Source organism: Barbatula barbatula (genome assembly GCF_947034865.1).
Source record: "Barbatula barbatula genome assembly, chromosome: 6".
In the NCBI taxonomy this organism is placed as follows: Eukaryota; Metazoa; Chordata; class Actinopteri; order Cypriniformes; family Nemacheilidae; genus Barbatula; species Barbatula barbatula.
The window spans coordinates 11,964,806-11,991,456 of record NC_136765.1 but is presented as its reverse complement, the minus strand read 5'-3'; the positions used below and the strand labels follow the sequence as shown (position 1 = coordinate 11,991,456).

Below are 26,651 nucleotides of genomic sequence, written 5' to 3'. Positions count from 1 at the left end.
GTCTACGTTTTATTCCATTTGTGACAATTAAAATTATATAACTCTTGTTCAATAAGATATGTATTCAAACTTTGAAGCCCTTAATTTTTTTAATACCCACCTCAAACATATTTTGAATCACAAAACAAACAGGTAAATAGCTGCTAACAAGACTAGTTAATAACAGGAGGGCACTGGCTGACATCACACAGAGCTGATTTAACTCCGCAAAGACAACACTCATGCAAGACACTCCAAATCATACAAAGGTCTGATGTAACCACATATTTTCCATCTTTGAAAATAAGAAAACCCTTGTAAATATTTTGTCCTCTTACTTCAATAGAATATCATTTGAAAAACAAATAAACAGGTTCAGTGTCACTGTGTGGCAGATAAATGGCGTAGCGCTTACGGAGTAGCTTTAAAAATTCTATAAATATAATGTTATTTCGGTGCTTTAGGCATTATACCTTAATAATAATAATTCAGTTTAAATAAATTAATGCGAGAATAACTCTAGCCCAGCTAGATAACTAAACATATGCAAGTGTAAGCCATTCGGATCCCAGGTTGAAATCTGGCATCAAAATGTTTCATGTTAAACATCAAGTGCACAGTGAGGACTAGTAGACTGTAAAGACTGTTACATACATCCCATATTCAAGTATGTCTGGGTAAATTGACGATCAACGCAAACAGGCTGCCTAAATATGTGTAAACAGCGCCCCTTGGTGGCAGTTCTTAATTGTACACTGAGATTGAAAATTCTCGAATGCCATTAATGGAAATTTCCCTTTACAATTTAAACCAGCTTGTGTTTCAACAGCTGGACAGAAAAAGTAGGAATTTCCTAGTTTCAATCTTAGATATTTCTGAAACATCTGAAAGATAAAGATTTCTCATAAACCAAGTCATTGGCAGCTAAACTGTCAACCCCACAATCTCACACAGTAGGAATGCTTGTGTTGCATGACACAAAGTCCATTTCTATTCTGTCCATCTGTGTCATAACTTAAACAGAGGTCACAGTGATAAAGACGGAAAATGTAAATAACCAGGTGGGTTTGTGCTAGTCTTTAGACCGGATGCTTGTTTTATAACCACTGTAACATACAGAATTACATGCAGTGCAAAAACAGAAATGTGTTTAAACAGCAGTAAATGCCGGAAGAAGGAAGCCCAATGTTATTGACCTTCACTTTTTTTTAACAAACATCTCACAAGGCCGAAGTCTCTACAACAAAGAAAATTGAAGCTTGGCGTTTGTTGTAAAAGTCTCTTTTTTTTGCATGAAGCTTTGCTGCTACAAAGTATGACTTTGGTAAACTGAAATGAAACTTCACACTGATGAGACTTCGGTGACGTCCTAAGCAGCGGAGAACAGTCTCCTTTAAACAGAAAGACAGTGTGTAGCATCTGTGTTCAAGTTATAATATATAATATAATCTATAAAATTATATAATCTATTCTAAATGTGGACCTGTTCAACTATTTTAACTGCTAAAGCCTGTTTATGACACTTACAAAACCATTAAGAAAAATGAAAAAAGGGTTTTGTGCTTAATAATCATGACAGTGTCAAAAATCAAACAGAATCTATTTTTAAAATCCAGATTTGTTTCTTTCAGTTTTGGAGTGAAATATATGTCAAGTACGTCTTACAATTTTATAGAAAAAAAGTTGCATTTTAATATTTCCCTAAATCTATTTAGTCTGAAATCTCAAATATAAAACTTTACATTTCAAACATCAACTAGATTCTCCGCAGTAAAAAACTCCACAATTTTACATCTCTGCCAAACCTCATCTTTACATATTTGAACCCCATAAAAAACAAGGTGGGGCTTAAAAGTCTAACCACGTCATCTCTGCAAGCAGATAAGTTGTCCGCACCCACTGCTATCACAGATACGTGCGAGCAGGGTCCCTCTGTTCCTTTTCAAAAACCAAACAAGAAAATTGAAAAGCATTTAAAACAGAGCAAGAAAAATTAAGTGCTCAGATCAAAGGTTGGGTTTAAGGGTCCGGACGCTTACGACATGCTCGCTCCACTTCTATAAACAGTAAACGGAATTAGTAGAAACCCACATGGCTGTCCTTTAATCTTATAAAAGCTTACAAGAGAAATAAAGAGACATCTCTTCATCAGACTGTAAAACCAGCTCCGTGTTCCAACGTCTCTTTAATAGCTATGCGACCCGGGGAAACAATGAGACAAACTCTTCAAGGACGAACGGTAAATCATGTAATAATGCTTCCCTCCCAGAGGAGAGTTCAATGTAGGACTTTCTGCCTCCCTCCTCCATCTCCGCTTCTATTAATAAACCCAAACAATAGATGGAGTAATGAGGGAGCTTGAAGGAGGACAGCGATGGGGAGGAAGCCGAACGCAGAGAAGTGAGCCGAGCTCCTGCTATTCTTATTGCTCTTGTCCTTTGCCCGGGTTCGAGTGGGCACGAGCACCAGTTTATGCGTGTTTGACCAGGTCCTACACCATTTAAAAGCGCGCGGATGTGATTCCTCCTCTTGGGGTCGGAATGCAGGCTTATCGATGGCAGTTGTACTTGCACGGATGCCCTGATTTGCATCAGTATATTGTAATGCATAAGGTTCTGTAATGATATGAATGGAAACATATAATAAGAAAATGACAATGTTTGCATAGCAATGTTGAGGTTGAGTGCCGTTTTTTTGTGGTCCTTGATGCGAATGCTATCCAGTGAACCCTTATAGCATTACGCTAAATAAAACAGACGGTTTATTTAGGCTGAATATACAACGGTTCCCTTTAAACTGCGAAAGCCACTGAGACGGTGGTCTAGTAATATCAAGTAAACACACAAACGCAGATAACCGCATAATTACCTCAGTGTCACAAAACCTTGACGCTTGTGAAACGGAGGACGCAAACGGGAAAAACATGCAAGCGTGTCGTTTTTAAAACCGCAAGCTTGACCACATCAGTCATCGACACGGGACCAGAAAAACAACACGGTCCAACACACAGGAAACCACAGACATCATAAAACAGGAAGTCTGCTTTGATATTACGCTTAAATGCTGCTTGAAGTCATTTAAAGGTCTTGCAAAAAGGTACGTTAGCGTGTCAGGCAGATGTTTAGTTCTGTGCTCAGCCTTAAGTTTATCTCAGAGTCAAGGCCAAGGCAACATGTCTAGCCGAACATGCCGAAAGACAATGTTAGACGCTCTGTTGACGTTCCCTCATTTAACAAGTGGCTTTGACCTCAACTCTTTAAAAGTGAGTTAAGCCTAAAACATAAATTAACCTGAGGAAAATATTGTATCGCTGAAAACTCAAACATTGTGTAAATATGAAACAAACTATAGTTTTTTTCCATCTTGCCAGGGAAACAAAGTGTTAACGGTTTAACAAACGAAATGGTCAGACTGACGCTTTTATCCAACTGTTGCTACTTCGGGAAAAAGTCAAAGATAGAAGTTAGATATGCGAGTCAAACGCCACCAAGTGGAGCCCATCGTACTGTTATATTCTTCAAAACCAAATACATAAAAATTCCATATAAATGATAAATCTCCTCCTAAATAAAATGATTTAAGCATACATATTCCTTTCTTTGTTGTATTTCCTACTATTTTCCCAGAAGCACAGTCCCTGGTTTGTCTGATCGTTGGAGAAGCTGACCTCCTTGTTAGCAGTCCTGTGGCCTTCAGAGCGAAGTTTACTCCAGCCACATCTTCAGCGCTCATAACGTGCATCTATTGCTAGCAACAGAGTCGGTGCCACTTTTTAACGGGCCAGAGCATGGAGACAAAAAGGGATGCTGGGAGAAGTACCTCTGTCAGACAGGCTCACTCTGTGAAGGTGAAGGCAGTTCGGGGTTCATTTTCGTCATCAGGGCCCAGAGTGAGAGGTGTGCTCACAGAGGACTGTGGAATGATGGCCGTCTTTCCTCCCGGCGTCGTCTTGTCCTGAGACTGTGAGGAAGAGGAGGAGTGTGTGCTTTCGCTGGAGCTGCTGCGGGTCTCTGTGCTTGTGCTGGTCTTCTTCATCTTACGGCGTTTGGCAAGAGGCGCCTTGTCCACCGTCTGGAGTCTGAAACCCTCCCGCTTACACTTATTGAAGGCCTGGGGAATAGATAACAGTATCACACAAAAAAACGATATAATGCTATTTTTTACCATTTTCTCAATGGAGTATTACAATAAAAAAAATACTACTTCGTTTTTAAAATAAAAAGTTATAAAAAAAAAACATATACTGTACTAAAATGTTCTTGCAATGCAAATCTTAATGGTTTAAAAAAGGCCTTCAAATCTTCTTTCTTAATACAAAACAATAACATTTTGGGTTAAAATAGCCCCAAAAATTGTTCTTGTCAGGTTTCGTAAAGAATCTTCCCTCTCTTACATTGAAGGTGGCTTTGACACAGGTGTGCACCGAGGCGGTAGATGAGCCCAGGATGTCAGGGGTCATAAGAGGGTTGGAGGAGAGCTGACTGTCGTCTTGCAGCCAGGCATTGTAACGCAGGCCACACATTTTGATTCTCTTGTTAGGATCCACTGTCAGCAGCTCTGTAAAATACGTGGGCCACACACAAACACATTGGAGATCTTGTAAAAGTATTCCACCACAAGATGGGAAATGCATCTTCAACTGTTTCAGTCCCACCTTGTATCAGATCCTTTGCCTGACTGGAGACGTTCCGCCAGGCTTCACCTTCGAAAGAGAAGTCTCCCTTTTTAATCTTTCTCATGATCTCCTCTGCACTGGTGTGTGTTAGACTCTTCTCCTGACACTGAAAGGGGACCTGGCCGGACAGCATGGTGTACTGCAACAAAACAGCACAATAGAGAACATTAAAACATGCAGCCACGTGGCAGAACGATGCTTTTACTAAAATAACATCTGAGACACATTTATGTGTCTATGGGCTAAAGCTAATTTTATACATTAACAGCGAACTGCAAAAGACATTGCGTAAATTATAAAAAGTAATAAAGGAAACAACCAAAGATTTCAAATATAAAATAATCAATAAAAATGTATAATAAATGCAACAGATAAAAGTAATTATTATAGTTTTATTAATATTTTAAAAGACCCTATATTTTTAGATCTTTGTGTTAATTTTAGTTAAATGTTTAGCCATTTTGTTATATGCTTTTGTCATTTTATTATTGTTTATTTTTAATATTGCTTTTGTTTATTTTTTTGATTCATAATAGAAATTTTGTGCTTTAAACTTATATCTGTTTACTTCTGAGGATTTTTACAATTTTTTGTTTTTCAAAACATTTAGGCCAATATTTGATTTGATTTTAGTAAACAGAAATGTTTTCAAAGCTTTAATTTTATTAAACTAAAAATATCTTGAATCTTGACACTTTGATCTACTTTTATTGTTTTTAAAACAGTTTGAATACATTTTTACCAAATATAAATAAAAATTTAGTACATTAATGCAGCATTAATAAATATAACACCTTGGGGTTATATTTTACCTAAATAAACCATCAAATATTAAATGACCTGGCAACCACACTTAAGAAAACCTTCATGTAAGTGAGCTTTTAAAGTGCTTCTTTTTAATATTTTTCCTCACAGTGAAAGAAAGTGGAATAGAGAAAATGTGCACAGTGGCTCAAAAGCTCTCTAGTTCCTGTCTCTCTTCTCTCTGTGGTCTCTTACATTGCCATGTGGAGCTCCAGGGCCTTTCAGCTCACAGCCTGTCAGTTATCATCACGTTTAAGCCTGTTAGCTGCACTTCTTTGCTCTCCCCCCAGGAGGCCTCAGCCAGGTCCAGCTCCCCAATATAGAGTGAGGCAGAAACAACCACACAAAAATAACCGGAGATCTGCCCCAGGCTCTGTGTCTGTAACGCTTCTCTTCTTCTCACCGAAGTCCTGATGAACTGTTGTTTAGGGCAGCCGCAAAGGTTTTTGGGCAATGGAGCTGGATAGCTTGTTTATTTTCATTAACGTCAGGAACAGAATGGACTTAATAGTTTTGTCCAGCGCTGTACCTTTCATGGGTAAAGCATCTATATTTTATTCAGTATTATAAACGGTTAGTTCATATCCTAGATTCTGATTGGTGGTCAGTAGCCGTGTTTTATTCCCAATAAAACCACTGCACCCAATGATTCTGGAGCTGGGTTTCATGTCAAAGGCTGGGTCCTCCGGAGGTCACATTTGTCGGCCGCATATGCCATCGATGTTTGTTATAATTGATTGTTGCATTTCCCCAATTGAATGTAACTTTATTATCTTTGCTAAAACTCTTCTTTATACCATCACTGTACATATCAACACCAGCATTATCACCATCATTGTCAACACGTCTTACCAAAATAACTCCTAAACTCCAGAGGTCACACGACTCATCGTAACCATCGTAGTTGAGGATCTCAGGGGCGGCATACTGAAGCGTAAAGCAGGGGGTCTTCAGGAGCTGATTGTCGGGGGGTTTGAGCCGCGCGAAGCCAAAGTCAATAATTTTTATTTCTGAATTCTCTGTGTCATCAGTAAAGAGCAAGTTCTAGATGTAGAATAGAAAGAAATTTGAAAATCAGAACACTAAAGGAGTTTGCCAGAAAATTGTACTTCATTTTATTTATTATAGTAATATAATTATAATATAATTGTTTACTAATTTAAATATATACTGTATAAAATGGAATAGTTCACCCAAAAACGGATAAAAAAGCTCATAATTTATATTTACGTTTATGCCATCCCAGATGATCTTTAGTTTAACACAACTATAAAATTTTATATTAAATGCTGTCATGTCAACTTATATGTGACACTGATAACTTTACTGGTTCTTGCATGTCTTGTAGATTCACAGTTAACAATGTGTCGCCATATTTGTAATTTCTGCTCGTTTTCAATTAGCTTATCACTAAATATGCTTAAAATATCATTTTCTTTCACAATCCTTTCATAAGAGTTTTCAGCATTTATCTTTGTTAATGTTAGTTAACGTCAGTAAAATTGTTCATGTTAGTCCATGGCTCATTAGCTAATGTTAAAGTTTGATAAAAAAAAGTAAATGTTGAAATGAACATGACATGGCATTCCACTGTTCCTCCGTGGTACAAATACGATTCAACCTTAGGAATGCCAAGGGGTTAACTTTAGTAACTAGTGTTAACAAATACAACCTTATTTTAAGACTGTACTGACTTTTATGTATGTGCTTTTTAGAAATAGTAAGATGAAAAAAAAAGAAGACAGATACAGATCTAGGATGCGTCAGAGTACGTTATGAGATCATTTACATTTTTGGATAAACTATTCTTGTTTTCAACACTTGAACAAACCAATATAATCGCTGTGTTCCATCTTGAAAACAGGTTTTGTCCAAACTAGTACACTGGGGCCCAGAGTCCAGAGTGCTGTGTCATATCGAATTGAATGACAGTTGTTGTGGCAGACATTCCTGTACCTCTGGTTTGAGATCCCTGTGCACCACGCCCACGTCATGCATGTGGCTAACGGCAGACACCAGTCTGCGCATGATGCGGCTGGCCTCCGTCTCGCTGAAGTGCTGCTTCCTCCTGATCCTCTCCAGCAGCTCTCCACCTCGCAGCAGTTCCAGGACCAGATATGTGTGCAGCTACAGAAACACACACATAAATAAACCACCATTTGTATTCAGGAGCTCCAGCATGTTGACAAACGTGCTCTGAGAACTCAAGGCTTGGTGAGCCCGCGGGTGAGTCAGGTTCGAGTCTGACGCATCACATCTATAACTCGTTTCACTTGGAATCATTTCCCAACACTTTCCTCTATCGATCTGTCAGATAAATGCAGCAGAATCTCTAAATAATATTAGATATGTAATGTAATGTGTAAAAGTAACCCCATGGAAGTATACAACTAAACAAAGCCGAAGGGAAGTGCAAAGCCCTCTCTCCTGGCACATATGTGCATTTAATGACAGACAGAAAATGCCGCTTTTGACCTCAAGACGGGCTCGCAGTATCTTTTGGCAAAGGTTAGGATTTAAGATGATTTCATTAATGGGCTCTGGTCTCATTATACTTTGAATAAGTGTGAATAAGTGAACGGCAGAATAAGTGTTTGTATGGTGTATGTAGGCGGGCTGAGACAAGAAAAGAGCGTATGAGTGTGCAAGTGTGTGTATGTGCACGAAAGAGAAATAGAAATGAAAAAGAGCAAGCTAATATCTCTCATTATCCCTGGTAAAGAGGAACAAAGACCCTGACCTGGTAGGGCAGCTCTGCTTTTCATCTGGGGCATGGCACTGAGAAGGTGGGGGTTGATAACCTTCAATTGCTAAGTGTGCACACACACACACACACACACACACGCACACACACACACACATACATGCTTTTTCAGGTCTGAAGAGCAGCCCAACTGACTATGGCTTATCAAACTAATGAATAGGACAGAGGATCAAGCTGTCGGGCACAAACCCAGACATAAACACACACACATACACACACACACTGCGTGCCTAAAGACCTAATAATTCCCCAGCAACAGTGCCATAAATAAAAGAAATCTACTGTACATAAAGACAACAGGAAAAGGAAATTGCAATGCATTTAAATATGCTTCAAAATACTGTAGGGTGGGCTTAAATATTTGCATAACAAAATACCAATGGTCAAAATAAAGAAATGGGCGATTTCAGGGAAATGGATGTGACATTTTCAGTCAAAATATAAATTCTCAAAGAATGTATTTATTACCAATATATTGAATCATTTGTCTATGTTTTACTAAACCCCTGATGATAGAGTCCAGACATCAGAAAATGCTTGTCCGCACCGGGATGATAATCGCACACGTCTTTTTCGAGACGTTATTCGACCTTCATACCCAAGCAATTTTCACTGGCGATAAGCCGAGTGAACGTGTAAATTCACTCCCTGAAATTAGATTATCTCAATGAAAAACAGAAATACCCCGGTATACAAGGTAGCGCTGCTCTGCCTGGCGTTTTGCGCACTCACATTGGCGTCCTTTGTTTAGCCACAAGGCGTTAAACGTCGGCGAGCGCGCACGATTATCTATATTCTATAAGCCTTACGAGTGAGTTTTCTATTTTAAAAGATGTGTTATGGATGTGACAAAAAAGAGTTTTTAAAAGACAACGTACTTTGCAGGATTTATGTGAATTAAAATGCGCAAACAGAAGTTTTAAGACGTAACAAATGGAGAAGAGATAGCTCTTTACAAAACATAAAATAGTATATTTGTATTTTTATGTGCCCATTTATTAAGAATATGGACCGTTATTGATGTGACAGTCCTGTTATGGATGTGACAATTATCTTACCTGATTATAAAAACCTATTCTTTAAATACTTTATGAAAGAAGTTCATTCTCACACACAGTTGAGGAGAAAAAAAACAATAAAAGATTGAATCAGAGAGTAAATGCATAAGGATGTCATCTTAAATGATAGCAGACCTGAGAGTTGGTTTTAAAGTTTTTTGATGCTGCATTTAATACATAATGAACAGAGATGACATATGTTAAAAAGTAGTAAGTCAAATCTGGGGCAGGTTCGAGAACAAAAAGGGTTCAGACTTATTCAAGGTAGCCCAGTTCTTTGAAACCTACAACGACTTTGTACATATCGAAGCCTCATACAGTCAATGTGTGACAAAGCAGCATACACGCAGAGTCTTTGAGATCATACCTGGTCGTGGTAGATCTCATGTAGCTTCACTATGTTAGGGTGTCCGTCACACAGTTTAAGAGCAGCGATCTCTTTTTGTGTCAGTGCCTCCATCCTTCAGAAAAATAAGGGAACTACAAATCACTTTGACATATATTATGTAATCCAACTGAACTACGAATACACCTGACTCTGTTAGTAGAAGGCTGCTTGGGTGTTACTGTACCTTTTACTGACGATCTTCACAGCGTAGTTCTGTCCGGTGTTCTTGTGGGTACACTTTCTGCAGATTGAGAAGCTTCCCTCGCCCAGTGCGTTCTCCCTCAGGTCCATCTCGTAGTTCATGTAGAACGGAGAGTCCTGTGGGCAGTGTGCAGAACGTCAGGGGTCGGGATAAAAGATTTTAGATTTCTTGCACCCAAAGGGCTCTATGTACATTTTTTTGCTAAAAAGTAATCCGAGTCCATTCCTCCATAAAGAATTTCTCCAGATCCTTCAAATGTTGGTGCTCCCTCTTCTTCAGTTCATCCCGCTCATTTTCTATAGTGTTCAGATCAGGGAACTGGGATGGCTACGGCAGGATCTTGATTTTGGGTTCAGTGACCCATTTTGGATGTTTGTTTTGAACCAATGTGCTGATGGAAGGTCTAACCACGACCCATTATATTATTTCTAAAAGAGCAAGTCAGGTTTTGATTTTTATTTCTGTTGGTATTTTATATAATACATGATACCATGTATCCGATCATGATGTCCAGAACATCTGGTATAAAAGTAGGTCCACAACAATGAAGATCTGGTGGTATATTTAACTGTTTTATCTTGTGTTATTGCTGCCGAAAAACTATTTTTCATTTCATACGGCCATAGACCCCAGTCAGTCCTGCTTGAAGTTCCAGAATGGCAGATTAATATGGTGGAGTTTATTTTTGCATGAGCAGAACATTTGTTTCTTGAACAGTGTCCCAAACAACTTGTGGTGATGGAGGTGCAGTTCTTATTTATTTTTATTTTTCTGACACTGAAATTCAACTAAATTCTGCAATTCGAAATTCAACTAATTTCTGCAATTCTCCATCTGTGATCTGTGAAAAGTCTTTGGCCACTCAAAACATTCGCTGTGCATTAAGACAATATAGACACACATTCTCTTTCAGGCAGATTTGTCCATTAAAACTTCTCAATTATTGCCCTGATGTTGGAAATGGGAATTTGTAAGGCCTGTATTACAGTAATCTATTACATTTACTGTATTCGTGTGATGTCCATGGCTCTACATTGTCGCTTGCTTTCCCAGCATGCATTGTGTTATGAATAAATTATGCAGCAGTATATTTGTGTATTAATGGTTGATGTCTGTGCGTGCTTGGCTGACAGTCATAATAAAATTACGCCAGAGAAACCAACCACTTCCCCCACAATACCACTTTCAACAAAGCTTAGGAAAAACAAAAATAATGTTTTGGTTACATACGTAGATTGCAAGTTATGATTAGGTGTAAGGCATCAGTTATCACGCTTTCACCATTTTCGATGTAAAATTGCAACCAATATTCAGTCACACTATGACACTGGCTGGGAGATAATTCCCAGCCAAAAGAAACACTAATCACCATAAAAGTGACTTAAAACAAAACTAAAGCATAAAAACATTCAACAATGTTGTCGTTTTTTTTACAATATAACATTTCACAGGGAGCTCGATATAATCATTTGATTACAAAATGTTACTGAAAATACTGTTAAACGCTGCAACATCCAGGCAATATTTTACTGTGTATTTCATAGCATGTTGAAATATTCTTTTCACAAGGCAGGAATATAAAAACTGACCTTCATCATAGCGCTACGGGCAACAGCAGCAGAGCCCGGCCTTTCTGACCCTCCACACAGCTGAGCGGGGTCATCCATCACCGCATTCCTCTTAAACAGGATGGAGGGGGCCATAAAGGAATAGCCCTGTAGATAAAAACCTCTATAAACACACTCTTGCAGTAAGGTGAAGAGGGAACTAACGCAGAGAAATTCTAAAGCTTTCTGAATATAATAATATACTGAATAAAGGAATAAGTATGCAAAGAATCTTTAAGCATTATTGTCTCTTTCTATTCTGTACAGTTTTATTATAGAATTATTGCGCATTTGCATTCATTTCTATTCACTCTGCATTTTTATGCAGTTTTGAGGTTCTTTCGAAACCACGGCTGTCTAAATTCGCTGTTTTTCAAGAAAAATAAATACACTTTATTCTTTTACATGATGAAATATTGTTTTTTTTTACTTTTTATTAGTTAAATATTTGCAAAAACCCACTGACACACACTAAGGGTGACTAACAATAATAATTTATGGCAAACATAAAATCACAAAATATGGAGGTACAAGGTTTCAAAAGGACAGCAGCCAAATGAGCGAGCATTTTTACATTAGGCCTGTGTATAGATGCACACATATATATTCCACTACAAGTGATATTCGCGTGTACCAACTGAACAGTTACACACAACAACTATAAAATGTTATAATTTCCATTATCTTATTTAATTAAATAATGAATATTTTATATAAGCCCTAAATAATACCTAGAGAACGGACTTTAATGACTTTAGTACATGCTATCAAAGAAGGTAATGCTGAACTCAGCCTACTGCCTTTTTAATCTCTTCATTTCGCTCATGCCGAGGAACTCCAATGACATTGTTTGCAAAGACTACATCATGTGCACCGGTTAGCCTAGTCCCATCTAAATAAAGCCTCCGACAGCCCATGCCCCACTTACACGGCCAGACTGCAGCTGTGTGCGCCGCACGGCCGGAGGAGTGGCCGGCTGGACGGAAGGATGAGAAGATGAATGGTTGAAATGCTTTTAATTGCTAAGCCAAGGTATTTGATTGCCCTGCTTTTCAAATGATCGCAGTCCTCTAATGCAGCTTAATTTCAGTTTGTGAGGAGTTTGAGGGGGTGGCTGAGTTTATATGTGTCTGTGTGGCAGAGGGCGACGGTGGGGGTTAGCGATTCGAAAGTTATCATCAACGCAGACGTCTCCGCAATTGTACCGCTCGAGAATTACGAAGGATCAAAATTCCAGTGCACATGAAAGGCGAACGCTCAGAAAAGCCAAGATGAAGTTGGTAATCAAAGGTTGAAGGAGTAATTGAGCCAGACATGGTTGTTCTCGCAGACGTCGACCTTTTATTCCACGACAGAGCCGTTTAATGGCGGCATTGATCTGCCAGACTGAAGGATTCAGAAGGCAATCATAAACAGCATCTCTTTCTCAGCCTCCCGTTTCAGCTGGCATCATGATATAGGCAACGTTATGGATCAAGCGGCATCAAAAATAGTCATTCACATCTGATGCTTGAATCCATCTCCATATCACCATAATTACATCTCAAAACAGCTCTCTAATTCATCTGAATGCCAACAGAGACAGCCGGGCTCACATCGCGTAAGTGATCATTAGAAGAGGCTAAATTGCCCACATCCACCTCGATACTTCCTGCTTACTAATAACGGAGGGTTAACCGAACACTTATACCTCCTAACCCAACGTCAAATGTCCACTCGTGAACGTAAAATCATCTAGGCCATTAACTACTAATGTGTTTTGACTCCAGCTTCAACTGGAAAAACTTTGGTCATCACTGCCTACTAAAGAAACCGTGCATGCATTACAGAGAAATACTGATGTTGATTTTGTTATACATACCGTATATATAAAAATTTATGTCTAGCTTTGAAAAATATCTCTCCTTTTTTCAGACATTTTTATTGATAACGTATTTAAAATAGCATGTAGTTCGTAAGAAGGTAAACTGAAGCTCAGCTGTGGAAAAATGTTTAGCTTAAAAAAAGGGAAAAAAAATTTAGTTTTGTGAATATATGCTTTAGTTCTGTGCGCATTGCATTTTTATTTTATGAATAGACATTTTAGATTATAAATATACATTTACATATTAAAAAACTAATTTTCTGATATATTGTACTTTGTCCTTTTTACCATTTTTCTCAAATACTGTATATACATCAAGCCCTTAACATGCACAGGGAAAATGGGCTGGCCGGAAGGCATGTCTGCATTTTTATTTTAGTTTTGTTCATGTTAATTATATATTAATATTTAAATGACTGCCTAAAGCCGCATTCTGTAACTTTTGCCAACAACTGACATTTCCCGCGAGACAGCGAAAATGATAAATTATTATTATTATAAACATACCATTGTGATTGATTGATTGTTTATGTTCTTGCTTAAATTACTTCTGTTTTTTTATACCAGAAATTTGCATATTGCAGCTTTAAATGATGTTTAATTAACAAAGTTCGGGAGGAGCCGTAGCATATATTCAGCCGGCTAGTCCACAATCAGCAATCGCCGCACATACACAATCAGCCATAGCGAGCTCGCTCAAAAATAGAGAAACCATCTTACCTGCTCGATCTCCTAAGATTAAGCATCAACGCTATGTCTGAGACCCCCGTCATCAACGACAATCTTTCAGCGCCGCCGAGCGCTCATCAGTCCAGCTCAGGATCGGATACATCAAGCGATTCCCCGGCTTCATCTCGAGGCCGCCAGCTCCGCCGTTCTACACCTCGGAAGGCTAAATCCAGAGGTGGCACATCGTCTCCTGGCCCAAAGAGGTCCACCTCCTTCCCCGGCTTCTTCCTACACCTTCGCTCACAACACGAACCCCGCCATTCAGAAATGGACCGTCCAGGGCTTACGACTGGCTCTGTCAAACGCGGACGTCCACTTCGACAGGCGGATGACCAAGGCGGAGCTTTACTGCCTCTACGCCTCTTCCCTGGCGGATACCGCCTCACCGAAGGGCCTTACGGAGGAGTCCGCCGCCAAGCCCGGCTCGCGGTTCTCCGTATTCCCAGCCCGGGCAATCCACCTACGCAGCTAGTCGTGGCCGCCCGCGGGGAAGCCGGAACAGCAGGGCTTCCGCAAGCGCAAGTATCGCCACGGACCCACCGGTCCCTCTCACCGTTGGCCAGCTTCGGTGCTTTACCACCCATTCCCTGCCCCTGGCTCTTGGCCCACGGCGCCTCCGTCGACCACTAGCGCAAGGCTGCCTCAGCTAGCGATGCAGGCGCCGGTAATTAGCCATTTCCCAGCCACCTTGGTAGCCGCTGCGAGCGCGAGCATGACTCTGTTAGCTGCTCAGGCGGCTGCCATTCCCCCCCTTTTCTCTCTTCCGCAGACTCGATCAAGCTTCTCATTGGCCACGGCGACAGCAATGCCAGTGCCAGTTAACGCACCAGCCTTGGAACCGCCTCCAGTTTCGGGGAACATAAGATCGCAGATCTTGACAGGTGCGGACACAGACCTTTATTTTCTCCTCTCACCATTATCACCACCATCAACCGAGCGGCAGATCACTAACAGTGATCTATCGCTCACATTTAAAAATCAGTCACCCAACCATACCTGCACACTGTCTTTCCCCGAGTTTAACGTTGCTTTTTGCCGTTACACTGACGTGATCTGCAGTGCGTTCCCTCATAGGAGACACGAGCTGGGCGTTTACCTCGCCATCGTGGCAGAGCTCGCTCTCTCCTACAGGGGCGCGCATTTCTACACGTACCATAAACTTTTCTCCACCAAATGTGCCATTCGTGTGGCTCAGTGGAACCAGTGCCCCTACTGGGGCGCACTGAACACTGAGCTGCATAACAGGGTTTTCTTAGGCGTTCGTAATATTTCCGTAGTATGTCGCTCAGTAGCACATTCCACAGTCGAATGTCCCCTAGTCACTCCCTCTCTTCCCCCACGCCCAGTTTCGTCTCCCAAATCCATTTCCTCTGTTCCGCGCCTGCCAAACCGCCCAGCCAACCAAGCTCATGGGCAACCCAGCAATTTGGAGGCATGCAGGAACTTCAATTCAGGAAGATGTACCAGGCAGGGTTGCTTTCGAGTTGTCTTCGCACCCAGACATTCAGTTCACGGACTATCTTATTAAAAAAGGAGATTGACGCAAAATTCATTATCGGCCCCTTCGACGCTCCCCCATTTTCCGTATTTCGCATCAGCCCCATCGGCGTAGCAACACGTAAATTCCTAACCCCGTCGATATTCACCTGTTCACGGACGCCGCCCCTTCCGTAGGTTTCAGAGGCTTTTACCAAGGTCGTTGGTTTGCATCCACTTGGCCCCCCCAGCTCTTAGAGATTCCGCAGGCCTTAGCATCTTCTGCACTTTTCGAGCTGTATCCATTGGTCGTCGCAGCATCCCTATGGGGGAAAGAGTGGTCGGCTTCCAGTATAATGGTACATTGTGATAACGAGGCCACGGTTCATTGCATTAACAAAGGCCACTCTCACTCCACCGCTTTAATGCCGTTCCTCAGACGCCTCATCTGGATCTCAGCCTGTGACCAGTTCATTCTAACTGCCAAACACATTCCCGGATCAAAAAATCAGATTGCTGATGCCCTTTCTCGTTTCGCTTTCCAGAAATTCAGGCAGCTGGCGCCCGAAGCAGACCCCTTGCCAACACCGATACCTCCCTATTCGGAGCTGATATTCCGGTAAACCACCCACTAAAAACCCTCCTCGATGCATCTCGAAACTCCATCATCCAAGCCGTCTCCCTTAGGACCCTCCAATCTTATCTCACTGCATGGAAAAGCTTCAAGTCGTTTCACCACGCGTTCAACATTCCCTTTCCCACATTTTCTGTACTCTCCATCACCTCCTTCATCTCCTTCCTAAACTCGTCAAAAAACCTCCAAGCTAGCTCAATTAAAGGTTACATGAGTGGAGTCCAGTTCTTCCACAAGCTCATATTCAACTCTCCATCCGCAGCCATAGCCAGCTCCCAAACATATATGCTCATCAAGGGCATTCAAAGAACCCAGCCTGCTCGCCCAGACGCCAGGCAACCTATAACCCTGGATATACTGACCAGATGCATTTCCACCCTCCATAAAGGATATCACTCCAAGCACGTCGATCGAACACTCGCCACCATGTTTATCCTAGCCTTTTTCGGCTTTCTAAGATGTTCGGAAATTTCCACCACGTCCATCTTCAACCCCGTAATCCATCCAACGTTATCGGACCTATCAGTACTCGATTCAGAGACGATCTCATTCTCAATTAAACAAAGCAAGACGGACCAAACCAGGAGGGGACATTTCATCTACATTTTCAACCTCCAGTCACCGATTCAGCCTTATCAGACCCTTCTAGCCTACCTTCACTTCAGGAAATCTCAGATCAAAACCACATCAGACCCTCTCTTCGTGGACGAATCCAACCGCCCAGCCACACGCTTCTGGTTCCAAAAACACCTCAAAGACGTATTGCTCCTGTCTGGCATTTCCGCAGACCACTTTTCCACTCCTTCCGCAGAGGCGCAGCAACTACAGCCGCCCAAAAAGGCCTATCGCAGTCTCAAATCCAAGCACTAGGGCGCTGGACAATCGGAAGCTTTCAAGAGCTACATCAGGTCAGATCTCTCAATCATCAGGGAAGCCCATCGAACCCTCATTTCCCGAATCATCTTAAGAATCCATGCTTCACCCACTTGGGCTCGAACCTCCACCACTTCAGCCTTCATCTCCCTAGCGGGAGATCTCACTGCCACTGCAACCGCCTCAGCAATCACCAGGGATTCAGACCCCACCTGCAGGGGCCATCGCCCATGTCAGGGGCTCCGACACAGCAGACTCTTCAGCAGAAGCCAACATCGCAGCAGCGACCTCCTCAGCAGAGGCCAGTGCTTCTATCCCAAGTATAGAAGCCAGCATAGCAACAGCCTGAGCCGGGGAAAGGCTCTTCCATTCAAGCATGGAAGCAAGCGCCGCGACAAGAAGCACCCAAAGAAGCCAGAGCTTCCATCGAAGCCAGCGTCGCAGCAGCGATCGCCTCCGCAGAGGCCAGTGCTTCCAACTAAGGCGTCAAAGCCAGCGTCGCAGCAGCGATCGCCTCCGCAGAGGCCAGTGCTTCCAACTAAGACGTCGCAGCAGCGATCGCATCCGCAAAGGCCAGTGCTATCAACTAAGACGACGATGCCAGCGTAACAGCAGCGATCGCCTCCGCAGAGGCCAGTGCTTCCAACTAAGACGTCGAAGCCAGCGTCGCAGCAGGTTTCGGCTGGTTCCCTCCTTCAGTAGCCTCCTCCCAGTATCAGTCCTCATCCCAGGGACTCCCACGAAGATGTGTTCATTTTAGATAGTTTCCGAATTCCTATTTTTACAACCTCTACGGGCACTAAGCCTACTTCCAGCCGCTCATGGGTTCCAACTTCTCAGCACTCCAGCAGGCATCCTCACTCCATATCAGTCTCAACCATCCTTGGAGGAACCCCTGCCCCATTCTTGCCTCATCACAAACCACACCTCCTAAGGAGCCATCATCCTCTTGTCCTTACCCGAACGCAGTCCACGCCTCCATACTGTTCAGCACCGCGTTTGGGGGGGTATGCGTACTCCGGCGGCTGTCCCACTTCTTGCTTTATGGGGATGTGCTCTGGGCTCAAACCGGTTCCGAGCTCGGAGCACTCACCCTGACCAAGGTGTAGTGTTTCGGGTTCGGATAGATCCGGCGAGCTCGGAGCCCGCTTCCCAGACAGCACGCAAAATACACATAACCTTCATAACCAAGCTCTTGCTTTATTATCCCTATCAACATCACTGTTATCTGCACAGGTGAACTCGTGAAATTATGTTTAATTAACAAAGTTCGGGAGGAGCCGTAGCATATAATCAGCTGGCTGGTCAACAATCAGCAATCACCGCACATACACAATCAGCCATAGCGAGCTCGCTCATAAATAGAGAAACCATCTTACCTGCTCGATCTCCAAAGATTAAGCATCCCTCCTCCACCCCGGCTCCTCTCCCAAACTCATTTTTCTTGCAAGAGCCCCGGGGGGTGTGCTCTGGGCTCAAACCGGTTCCGAGCTCGGCGCACTCACCCTGACCAAGGTGTAGTGTTTCGGGTTCGTATAGATCTGGCGAGCTCGGAGCCCGCTTCCCGGACAGCACGCCAAATACGCATAACCTTCATAACCAAGCTCTTGCTTTATTATCCCTATCAACATCACTGTTATCTGCGCAGGTGAACTCGTGAATGAAACATTTGTACGTATAGAATCTCACCTGGAAAATGCGGTCACAGTTGTTTGGAAGGGCAGCCGGGGAGTATGTTGGGTCCATCTCTGTGAACTCCCCTGCAAAGTTGCTCACGTCCAGCGCGTCGCGAATGACAGGCTTGAATGGAGCTGGAACCTTCTTGGCAGCTAAATCCTCCCAGTTCATTTTCTAACTCAACAGAAGGAAACATTTTTGCTGCTTGTCACTCAAAGCCTTAATGTACCTGAATAGGCTTTGACAAGCTATTAGAGAAGATAAACTCTAAAAGACACGACAAGGGGAACAAATACGCTCTTCTGAGATGAGATTAAGGCAATTTTGAGTGAAATTATATTATTCATGGTTCTCATACCTGGTAAAATGGATGGCTTTTCACATTTTGGGCCCCTGAGGGCCCGGAGCCCAGTCTCTTCTTTGGGTCTTTAATAAGAAGTCGCTGGAGGATGTCTTTGGCCAGGGGCCAAATGTCTTTAGGGAATGGAGGATCCTTTTTCATAATTCTCCTGTTAGGACCAAATAAAAAGTGCAGAATACTGCTTTAGAGTGAAATCTGTGAACAGTATTATGCAAATTGTCTCACAATGGAAACACGGATCACTGAGTGTGTGTGAGAGAGAGAGAAACAGCAGCTCTTTACTCTGCAATGTCAGAATGAGAGTTCTCATTGCCATCCACAGTGAACGGAGACCCTCCGGTCAACAGCTCATACATCAGGACCCCCATGCTCCACCAGTCCACTGCCTGCAAGAAGACATAGATTCCACATGAAGATTATATTTAAATACATAATTACAATGTACGCACATATATTTTGGACTTTTATGTCACATTTGGACTTCTTTCTGTTTCCAAACAGATTTATCAATTGTCTAGCTTGGTTTGGCCAAATATCAGGCCGTTCAAACAGAGAACGATTTTGATATCACAACTCACATGAACAATATGAAAACTGTGCAGAAGTGAGAGAGGTCTTTAATTTACCTTGTCATGTCCCGACTCTCCACCAGCTACGATCTCAGGGGCCATGTACTCAATAGTGCCACAGATGGAATAAGTCCTTTCTACCTAATAAAATACAGAACAACAGTTCAGAAAATGGCTGTGATCTTGTTGTTTTGCATCATGACAACTTTTTACACCCACTGTAGTCACGGTGCCTTTATAGTTACCCAAATATTGCATTAACAAGGTTAACCTTAGAGAAAAGTGAGAGAAATTAACTGTGCGTAAACACAAAATGAAATTTTTATAACATATAATGAAAATGTAGTATAATTGCATTTATGTGTCATGTAAATTAATTTATCGGATTTCTTAGGCTCTGGATTTTACAATGTCCCCTAGTAACCATACTATTGCAACAAACTTTAAACTGTTAAATATAAAACTAAATAAAATAAACTTAGAATCTCGATTCTTCATACTAGAATGATTAATCGCTGCACTTAGACTCTATTGTGGCTAAAACTAAACGTACCATCTGTGCTGTATAAATTGGGCAAAACTGCTTTTTGAAATTATGCAGCATATTTATGGAATAAATGAGATAAAAACATCTGGAACAGTCTTCTGCAATATCTTACAAGTATTTTACATGCTTACCATTGCTGCAGGCACACATGGCTTTTATATGAAGTTTCTATGTTAATTTATCATTTGCATTTATTTATTGCATCTCATAATCTGCACATTTCTGTTAGATTAATTTATTTGCTTTATGTTTCGGTTTATGTGCACGCTATAAAGTTTTATAGGCCTGTTTTCGAACCACACTTGTAAAAGTAATTCTGGCTTAAATGCGTTGTTAACAAAGAAACAAGAGAGTTAATATAATTCAAGCCTTCAGAACAAAGAACATACATGCACGATAAACAGTTAAAGCTTTGGAAAACAGCCATGGCTGTAATTACATATGGGAGGGTTAGAGGTACATTGTGAACTATTGAAACAAGTCAAACGGTACATCCCTGGCAGGACACGCCAGAACCTGCATGTGAAGGAAGTCTGGTTGCTCTCAGCAATCATTTTGTCAGCTAAGAAAGGAGGTATTTTGGTATTCTTTAACAGCACAAAGCTATAAAATACGTAAAACTCTCTTGACCTATAATTCTAATAACAGTTTTATGGCTTTCATCACGTGCAAGTAGTTTTCAAACTAGAATGTCACCAACCCAACATTCCATTTCATTTCAACTTATTCTATTGGTCAGAACCTTCAGACACCTGAGCAGAAATGCCCCATTTGCTGACCCCTGCAGTGTATAATGTGTTGTTCATAACAAAGAAAACGAAACCATCCAATCCACCACATTTCATTTCTTTATTAGTCTATTTTATTTCTTATTACGCAATAACGTAAACCAATTCAATCTTAATTGTACAAAATATAGCAGGATCTAGTGGTGAGGTTGTGAATTGCAACCAACGGCTCACGCCACCCCTCCCTTTTGAAGCACTATGGCGGCTGACACAGGACTAAGATGTCATCGTGTTTTCGCTTCTTTGCCGAAGGAGATTACATATTTATGAACCGCGCCCTGTACAGCAGTTTGTCCTTTTAGGGCTACTGTAGAAACAACATGGCCAACTCCATGCAAGGGGACACGCCGTGAACGTAGATAGAAATAGCTCATTCAAAGGTAATAAAACATAACGATAAAAGAAAATTCAACTCAAGCACACACACAGGCACTAACATCTGCATGCCAGGTTGCAGTCTGGTTCGACTTTTGAAGTATCAAAATTGCAAACCACAGCGATGTGCACATTTGTGTTGTTTTGATCATTTAAATATATTTTGCAGACCAAAATTTTACTAACCTCACCAACTCAACAATATTGTTTTACCATCCTGATCAGGCAAGTATTTCAGATGTCTTTTACGCATTTTAACCATTTATTACGTTTAGCCCTAACAGCTGGCAAACTGCAATGTGCTTTTTCCTAACTTTAACGTAAGAAAGCATAGAATTCATACACACGCTTTTTGGAAAATAATGACGATTTAAAGAAAACATCACAGATTTTTTGCAATTCTGTGTAGTGCTGCTGCGAACTGAATATTTCAATATTGTTGTGTTATTCTTGTCTTCTGAATTAATCAGCCCTGCACATTTCTGTACAATATTTCCCAGTTCAGTTGCAAACTAAGAATCGATGGAATTGCCTAGTTAAAGCGCTGCTCATTCATGTTCAAGACATCTCTTCCGGATTTCCACCCATTTTTAAATATGCTTTTCGCCCTGACTTTTTTCCTCTCTTGGACCACCGTCAGAAATGCTTGTAGGGAACATTGCTCTGATTTTGTGCCCACTGTATACAAACAACAAACTCAGCATGATTCCACAGGAAATCTTAGAGGGGACCGGCTGCAATCCAAAATGTTTGGCTGTATTCTGGAAGCAGATAAATATGTACTGTAACTCACCTCGTGAAATTCCTTACTAAGGCCAAAATCCGTCAGCACGATATGACCATTTGAATCCAGAAGTATGTTCTCAAGTTTCAGATCTCTGTAGACGATTCCCAGCTGAAAAATAAACAAGAACGAAGTAGCTTCTATCTTTAGATGCGGTACGAAGTATCTCAACAATTTCATGTCATTAAATACCATCTGCTCTTCTGTGTTTACCAAAATGATTTGTTCGTCAGCTTATCTGAGCTTATAAAATGCAAGCATTCACCTGGCAAATGTAAAGTCGCTTTAATAAATAATACATGACAACATAATAGATCATGGTAAAAAATGGAGACAGAACCAAAACAATGTAAAGCTCACTGTCAAGGTCCTTTTTACAAGCGAGCGCTGGCCCCTGGGCAACTCCCTTGGCTCTGTTATTACAGAACAAGCATGCATTAAAAACCATTCTCTTCCCTTTTCTGTAAACAAAGCCTTCGAGAAATGTTCGAGCGCTGTAGTCATGCTCGGCCAGCCCTGGCTAGCTGAGAGGAATTGATTTGAGTAGGCAGGAAAGAAAAGAAGTGAGATTAGGAAGAAACTACTTTGGCCGTTCTCTTGAATGAGCTGCTGTACTGCGAAATAAATGAGGAGATAAGAGTGCAAATGAGCATGCAATTTTTACAGCAATTTCACCTTGTGCAAGTGCTCCAGCGCTAGTACAATCTCGCCACTGTACAATGTAACCTCTTGTTCTTTGAAGTGAACCCTCTGGACCAAGTGTGTGAAGAGCTCACCTCCGTTCACATAGTCTGCAATTGAAGAGTTTTAAAACAAAACAGTTATTAGATTTAATATTTCACAAACACCTAGTGTTTTGCAGTTATTGTGAAATCTTGTTTTAATGCTGATGTTGACACGATCGAGACCAAGCCCTACCACAAAAACCATTGCTTCCTGTAGTGGCATATAGACTTCAGCTTTTCATTATAATAACACGTAAGACACGATAGGATTCTAGGGGTCTCTATGCAGCGTTCAACGCTCCCTATACACTTACCAGGGAATTATTTGCAAAAACACATGTTACCTGCTATTATCGCGCTTTTATTGTGTTAGTAAAGTCCATTTGATTTAAGTCACTATTGCATCATCAAAACAACCCAACTGTGGTTTCATTGATATTACTTGGAATGCACAACACAAAACATGACTTTTGAGTTATCTGTTTCTGCAAATGAACTTAATATATATATATATAAACGTTGACAAAAATAAATAATTTAGGACTAAAAAAAAGTGTTGTCATTAATTACATACAGTACATTTAATTCAGTAAATTAATATAATATAAAATACCTATATCCAATATGAATATATAAGTGGATTTCAAAAAAACTACATATTTATTTTAACAAGATTTCATGTACTAGATGCATTTCTTGGCATACATGCTCAAAACATTCAAGCTGCACAGATTGCATGCTATCGAATGCAGAAGGAAAAGTACCATTTAAATTTTTTCAATGCATAAGAGAGGCAGAGAGCGAGAGAGATACCTAAAATGAGATGCAGTTTGGTGTCCGTCTGGAAGGCATAGTGAAGTGTAACAAGGAAAGGAGACTGCCTGATATGCTCGAGGACCTGTCGCTCTGTGCGCGTGTGCTCTGCCGTCTTTGCCTTCTGCACGATAGTGGCCTTTTTCAGCACTTTCATGGCATACAGTTTACCTGAATCATGCCCGCTCACCTTGCGTACCAAGAACACCTTGCCGTACGCTGCCCAGAAGAGAATGATCATTTTTTTTATTGGAGTAGAACCAAAGATAAGAAAAGAACATAGAGTTTAGCTTTTTGAAATATCACTGACCTCCGGTTCCCAGAACTTTCAACAGCTCAAAGTTTTCAATGCCAACACGCTCAACATGACCCGTCAGATTGGCTGAGGAAAGTTTCAAACACATGTATCAGAATAGGTTACAAGGCTGAGAAATCACGTTCTTTGCTTCTTATCTTATAAATAAGTATAAATCTTATACTGAATCAACTTAGGTGACATCAGCAAAATGAAATATTATATAGAAAGTGACAAATTCTTAAATGAGCATCTATTTAGTCAGTAAGTACAGAATGTAGTTTACGTATAAACAGGCCCAGGCAAAATCTGAAGCAATGATGAATGAGCATGTACAGGTCAAGCTACGGTTGTTTATCACATGTTGCCTGAAGTGAGGTCACTGATGCCAATGAGCGTGCCCAGTGAGGTGAACACACTCCTGCTGTTATCCCCTCTCACTGCATAACAGTAGCATTGCATCTTATTCAGAACTGCACAGCATGTCCCTCTGATATCTTTTTCTTTGCAAAGTATCTGATTTGGAAGGGACAACTTGTTACCACATCCTCTGATTGGATATCAAGCTGAACGTTTCAGGTGTGGGTAAAGAATGAAGGAGTCAAAATTGCACAATATCCTTTACAGCCACTCACGGGAGGCGCGTGAAGTGTTTATTAATAGGCTTCCTGGCCTCAACTTTGCCTCCACCCAGGATCGGATTGGCCCACCCAGGACATTAAGAATTTATTGACCATTCCCATTTATCTAGTAGTTCATTAAAGAATCTAATATCTGGATTACACTGTCTCAAAAGAAGAGGAAACTAGTTGCACTGTTATATTTACATTCACCATTGACCTAGTAATGCTTTGTGACTCACCACTTAAGTACCACTGATCTAGAGAAACAAGGTGGCCGTTTGCCAATATAATTTTATGACCGTAAATGAGATGTGCACAATGTATGACTGTATATACAGAATATACTCTCCGTTTTAATAATTGCATTAAAATGCACATTCATTTGCTAATTGTAAAATACTATAATTGTAAACTTGACTCACAGTTGTTGATGTCACCCCTAAAATAAGACAATTCCGGTAACATAGAAACATGCAAACTATGAAACGAAGTGCATAGTAAAAAGCACTATACACATAAATGTGAATTGAATTCGTAACCTCACAATGTCAATTAATCAGTCCAATTTCTTTACCACGAATCATTATCTACCTGAAACCCAATATTAAAGGATTACTGATGCAGTGCTAATAATGTTGTGAATAATGTCCTGCACATACCAGTGGTTTTGCTTTATAACACCTTAATGTATCCCAAGCGTAAGATCTTTACTGTTCTACTGCAGAAACGGTGTCACCTTCATCTTGGATGACCCGAGGGTAAGTAGAAAAACAGCATATTTTCCCGGTGAACTTGCATTTAAAGCATAAAAACCGATAACCGCAACCCACTGTGGATTGGTTCGATGATACTGTATGTCAGAAGAGATTCAAGTGAGGATCTCCAACCTGTTTACTTTATTTAGTATATCGAGACAGTTCATGAGGGCCCTGGAGATTCAATTAGCTCTAAGTAATTGGGTTTCTTTGGACTCCATGATGAATGAGTAACCCGTTACAACACTGACACATAATGAATGCAGTAGGCTGTTAAATACTTCGCAAATCATTTCATCATAATGTCAATACGTCTAGTCTAATATCTGTCGTAACAAAACATGCATTTAAATAGTGCAACTTAGTTTATAATGCGTTGCGAATTACGAAATGTAATGAACATTTTTATTCCGGGGTATACCGGGGTAATGGATCATTTTGGGATTTACATTGTCGATATATCCCCGTACTGTACAAATAGCACTTCTTCACGTCTTACACTAGCCAACCCGCTATCGTTCAAACTAACGTTACACCTTCTGTCATGCCACAATGAAAACGCTTTCAGTCGACCAAAGTGCAGGACACGTTTCTCAATGAAAACCCAGCACTGGATGTCATTTACCGTTTCTGAGCTCGTGTTTCACCGTAAACAGGTCACCTTCTCCCGCTGAGCCCTCCATCGTAGACGGCATTAATCGCGCGATCGGAGCGCGCACCCTCTCCGCTCTCGGCACGACACTAATGCACAGCGCTTAAACAGAGTCAATCACAGCGCGATCGCGTACGCGTGGTTGTCGCTATAAAGCAACCTATGGAAAAATAGTGTACATGACAACAACTGCATTCTCGATGGAAGGGCGCTCGGTACTACAGCAGCACTAGACATACACACGCCGACACCATTAAGACACGCCCACTGAAGCTAGTGGGAGAAATGCAGCCGTTCTATTTGACCCCTCGGCTGTCAATCACAGTCTATTGCTACGTATAGTTTTACTTTAACCCTTTATTGTTACAACGATGGAGTTGAATAAGTCTCAAAACAGTTACTTTTGGTGACTTATTTATGTTATGGATACGCAAACTGTTACATCGGTTTGATTATAGAGCGTGTTGCTGTTAAGTACATAGTAATAACAATTACTATTATTGCTTGTATGATTTATTACACATAAATAACATGATAACGACATTTATATTTTAGAATGTTAACCAAAAATAATATGTTTGGAATAAAATCAGGACTGCGATTACTGCATTCATTTCATCACCTGAATTATTTT

The 26,651-nt window shown here is 41.0% G+C and overlaps 1 protein-coding gene across 2 annotated transcripts; it reads right to left on the bottom strand.

Annotated features, from left to right (window-relative positions):
- On the bottom strand, window positions 1–26,272 carry rps6ka5 (ribosomal protein S6 kinase, polypeptide 5). 2 transcript variants are annotated; one of them, XM_079459308.1, is made up of 17 exons: window positions 25,991–26,272; window positions 24,003–24,074; window positions 23,693–23,911; window positions 22,830–22,945; window positions 22,164–22,265; window positions 19,718–19,801; window positions 19,374–19,477; window positions 19,089–19,239; window positions 18,743–18,904; window positions 11,460–11,585; window positions 9,853–9,986; window positions 9,648–9,741; window positions 7,415–7,585; window positions 6,311–6,502; window positions 4,634–4,793; window positions 4,373–4,536; window positions 1–4,089 (listed from the first exon to the last, which is right to left on the bottom strand). In XM_079459308.1, the coding sequence occupies exons 1-17, from the start codon at window positions 26,058–26,060 to the stop codon at window positions 3,814–3,816; spliced, it is 2,397 nt and encodes a 798-aa protein (XP_079315434.1). In that variant the 5' UTR covers window positions 26,061–26,272; the 3' UTR covers window positions 1–3,813. The 2 variants fall into 2 exon arrangements, 1 of the variants encoding a protein (XP_079315434.1); XR_013786841.1 differs by lacking the exons at window positions 1–4,089; window positions 4,373–4,536; window positions 4,634–4,793 and having other exon boundaries at window positions 6,376–6,502; window positions 7,290–7,585.
- Between the last annotated feature and the right edge of the window lie 379 nt (window positions 26,273–26,651).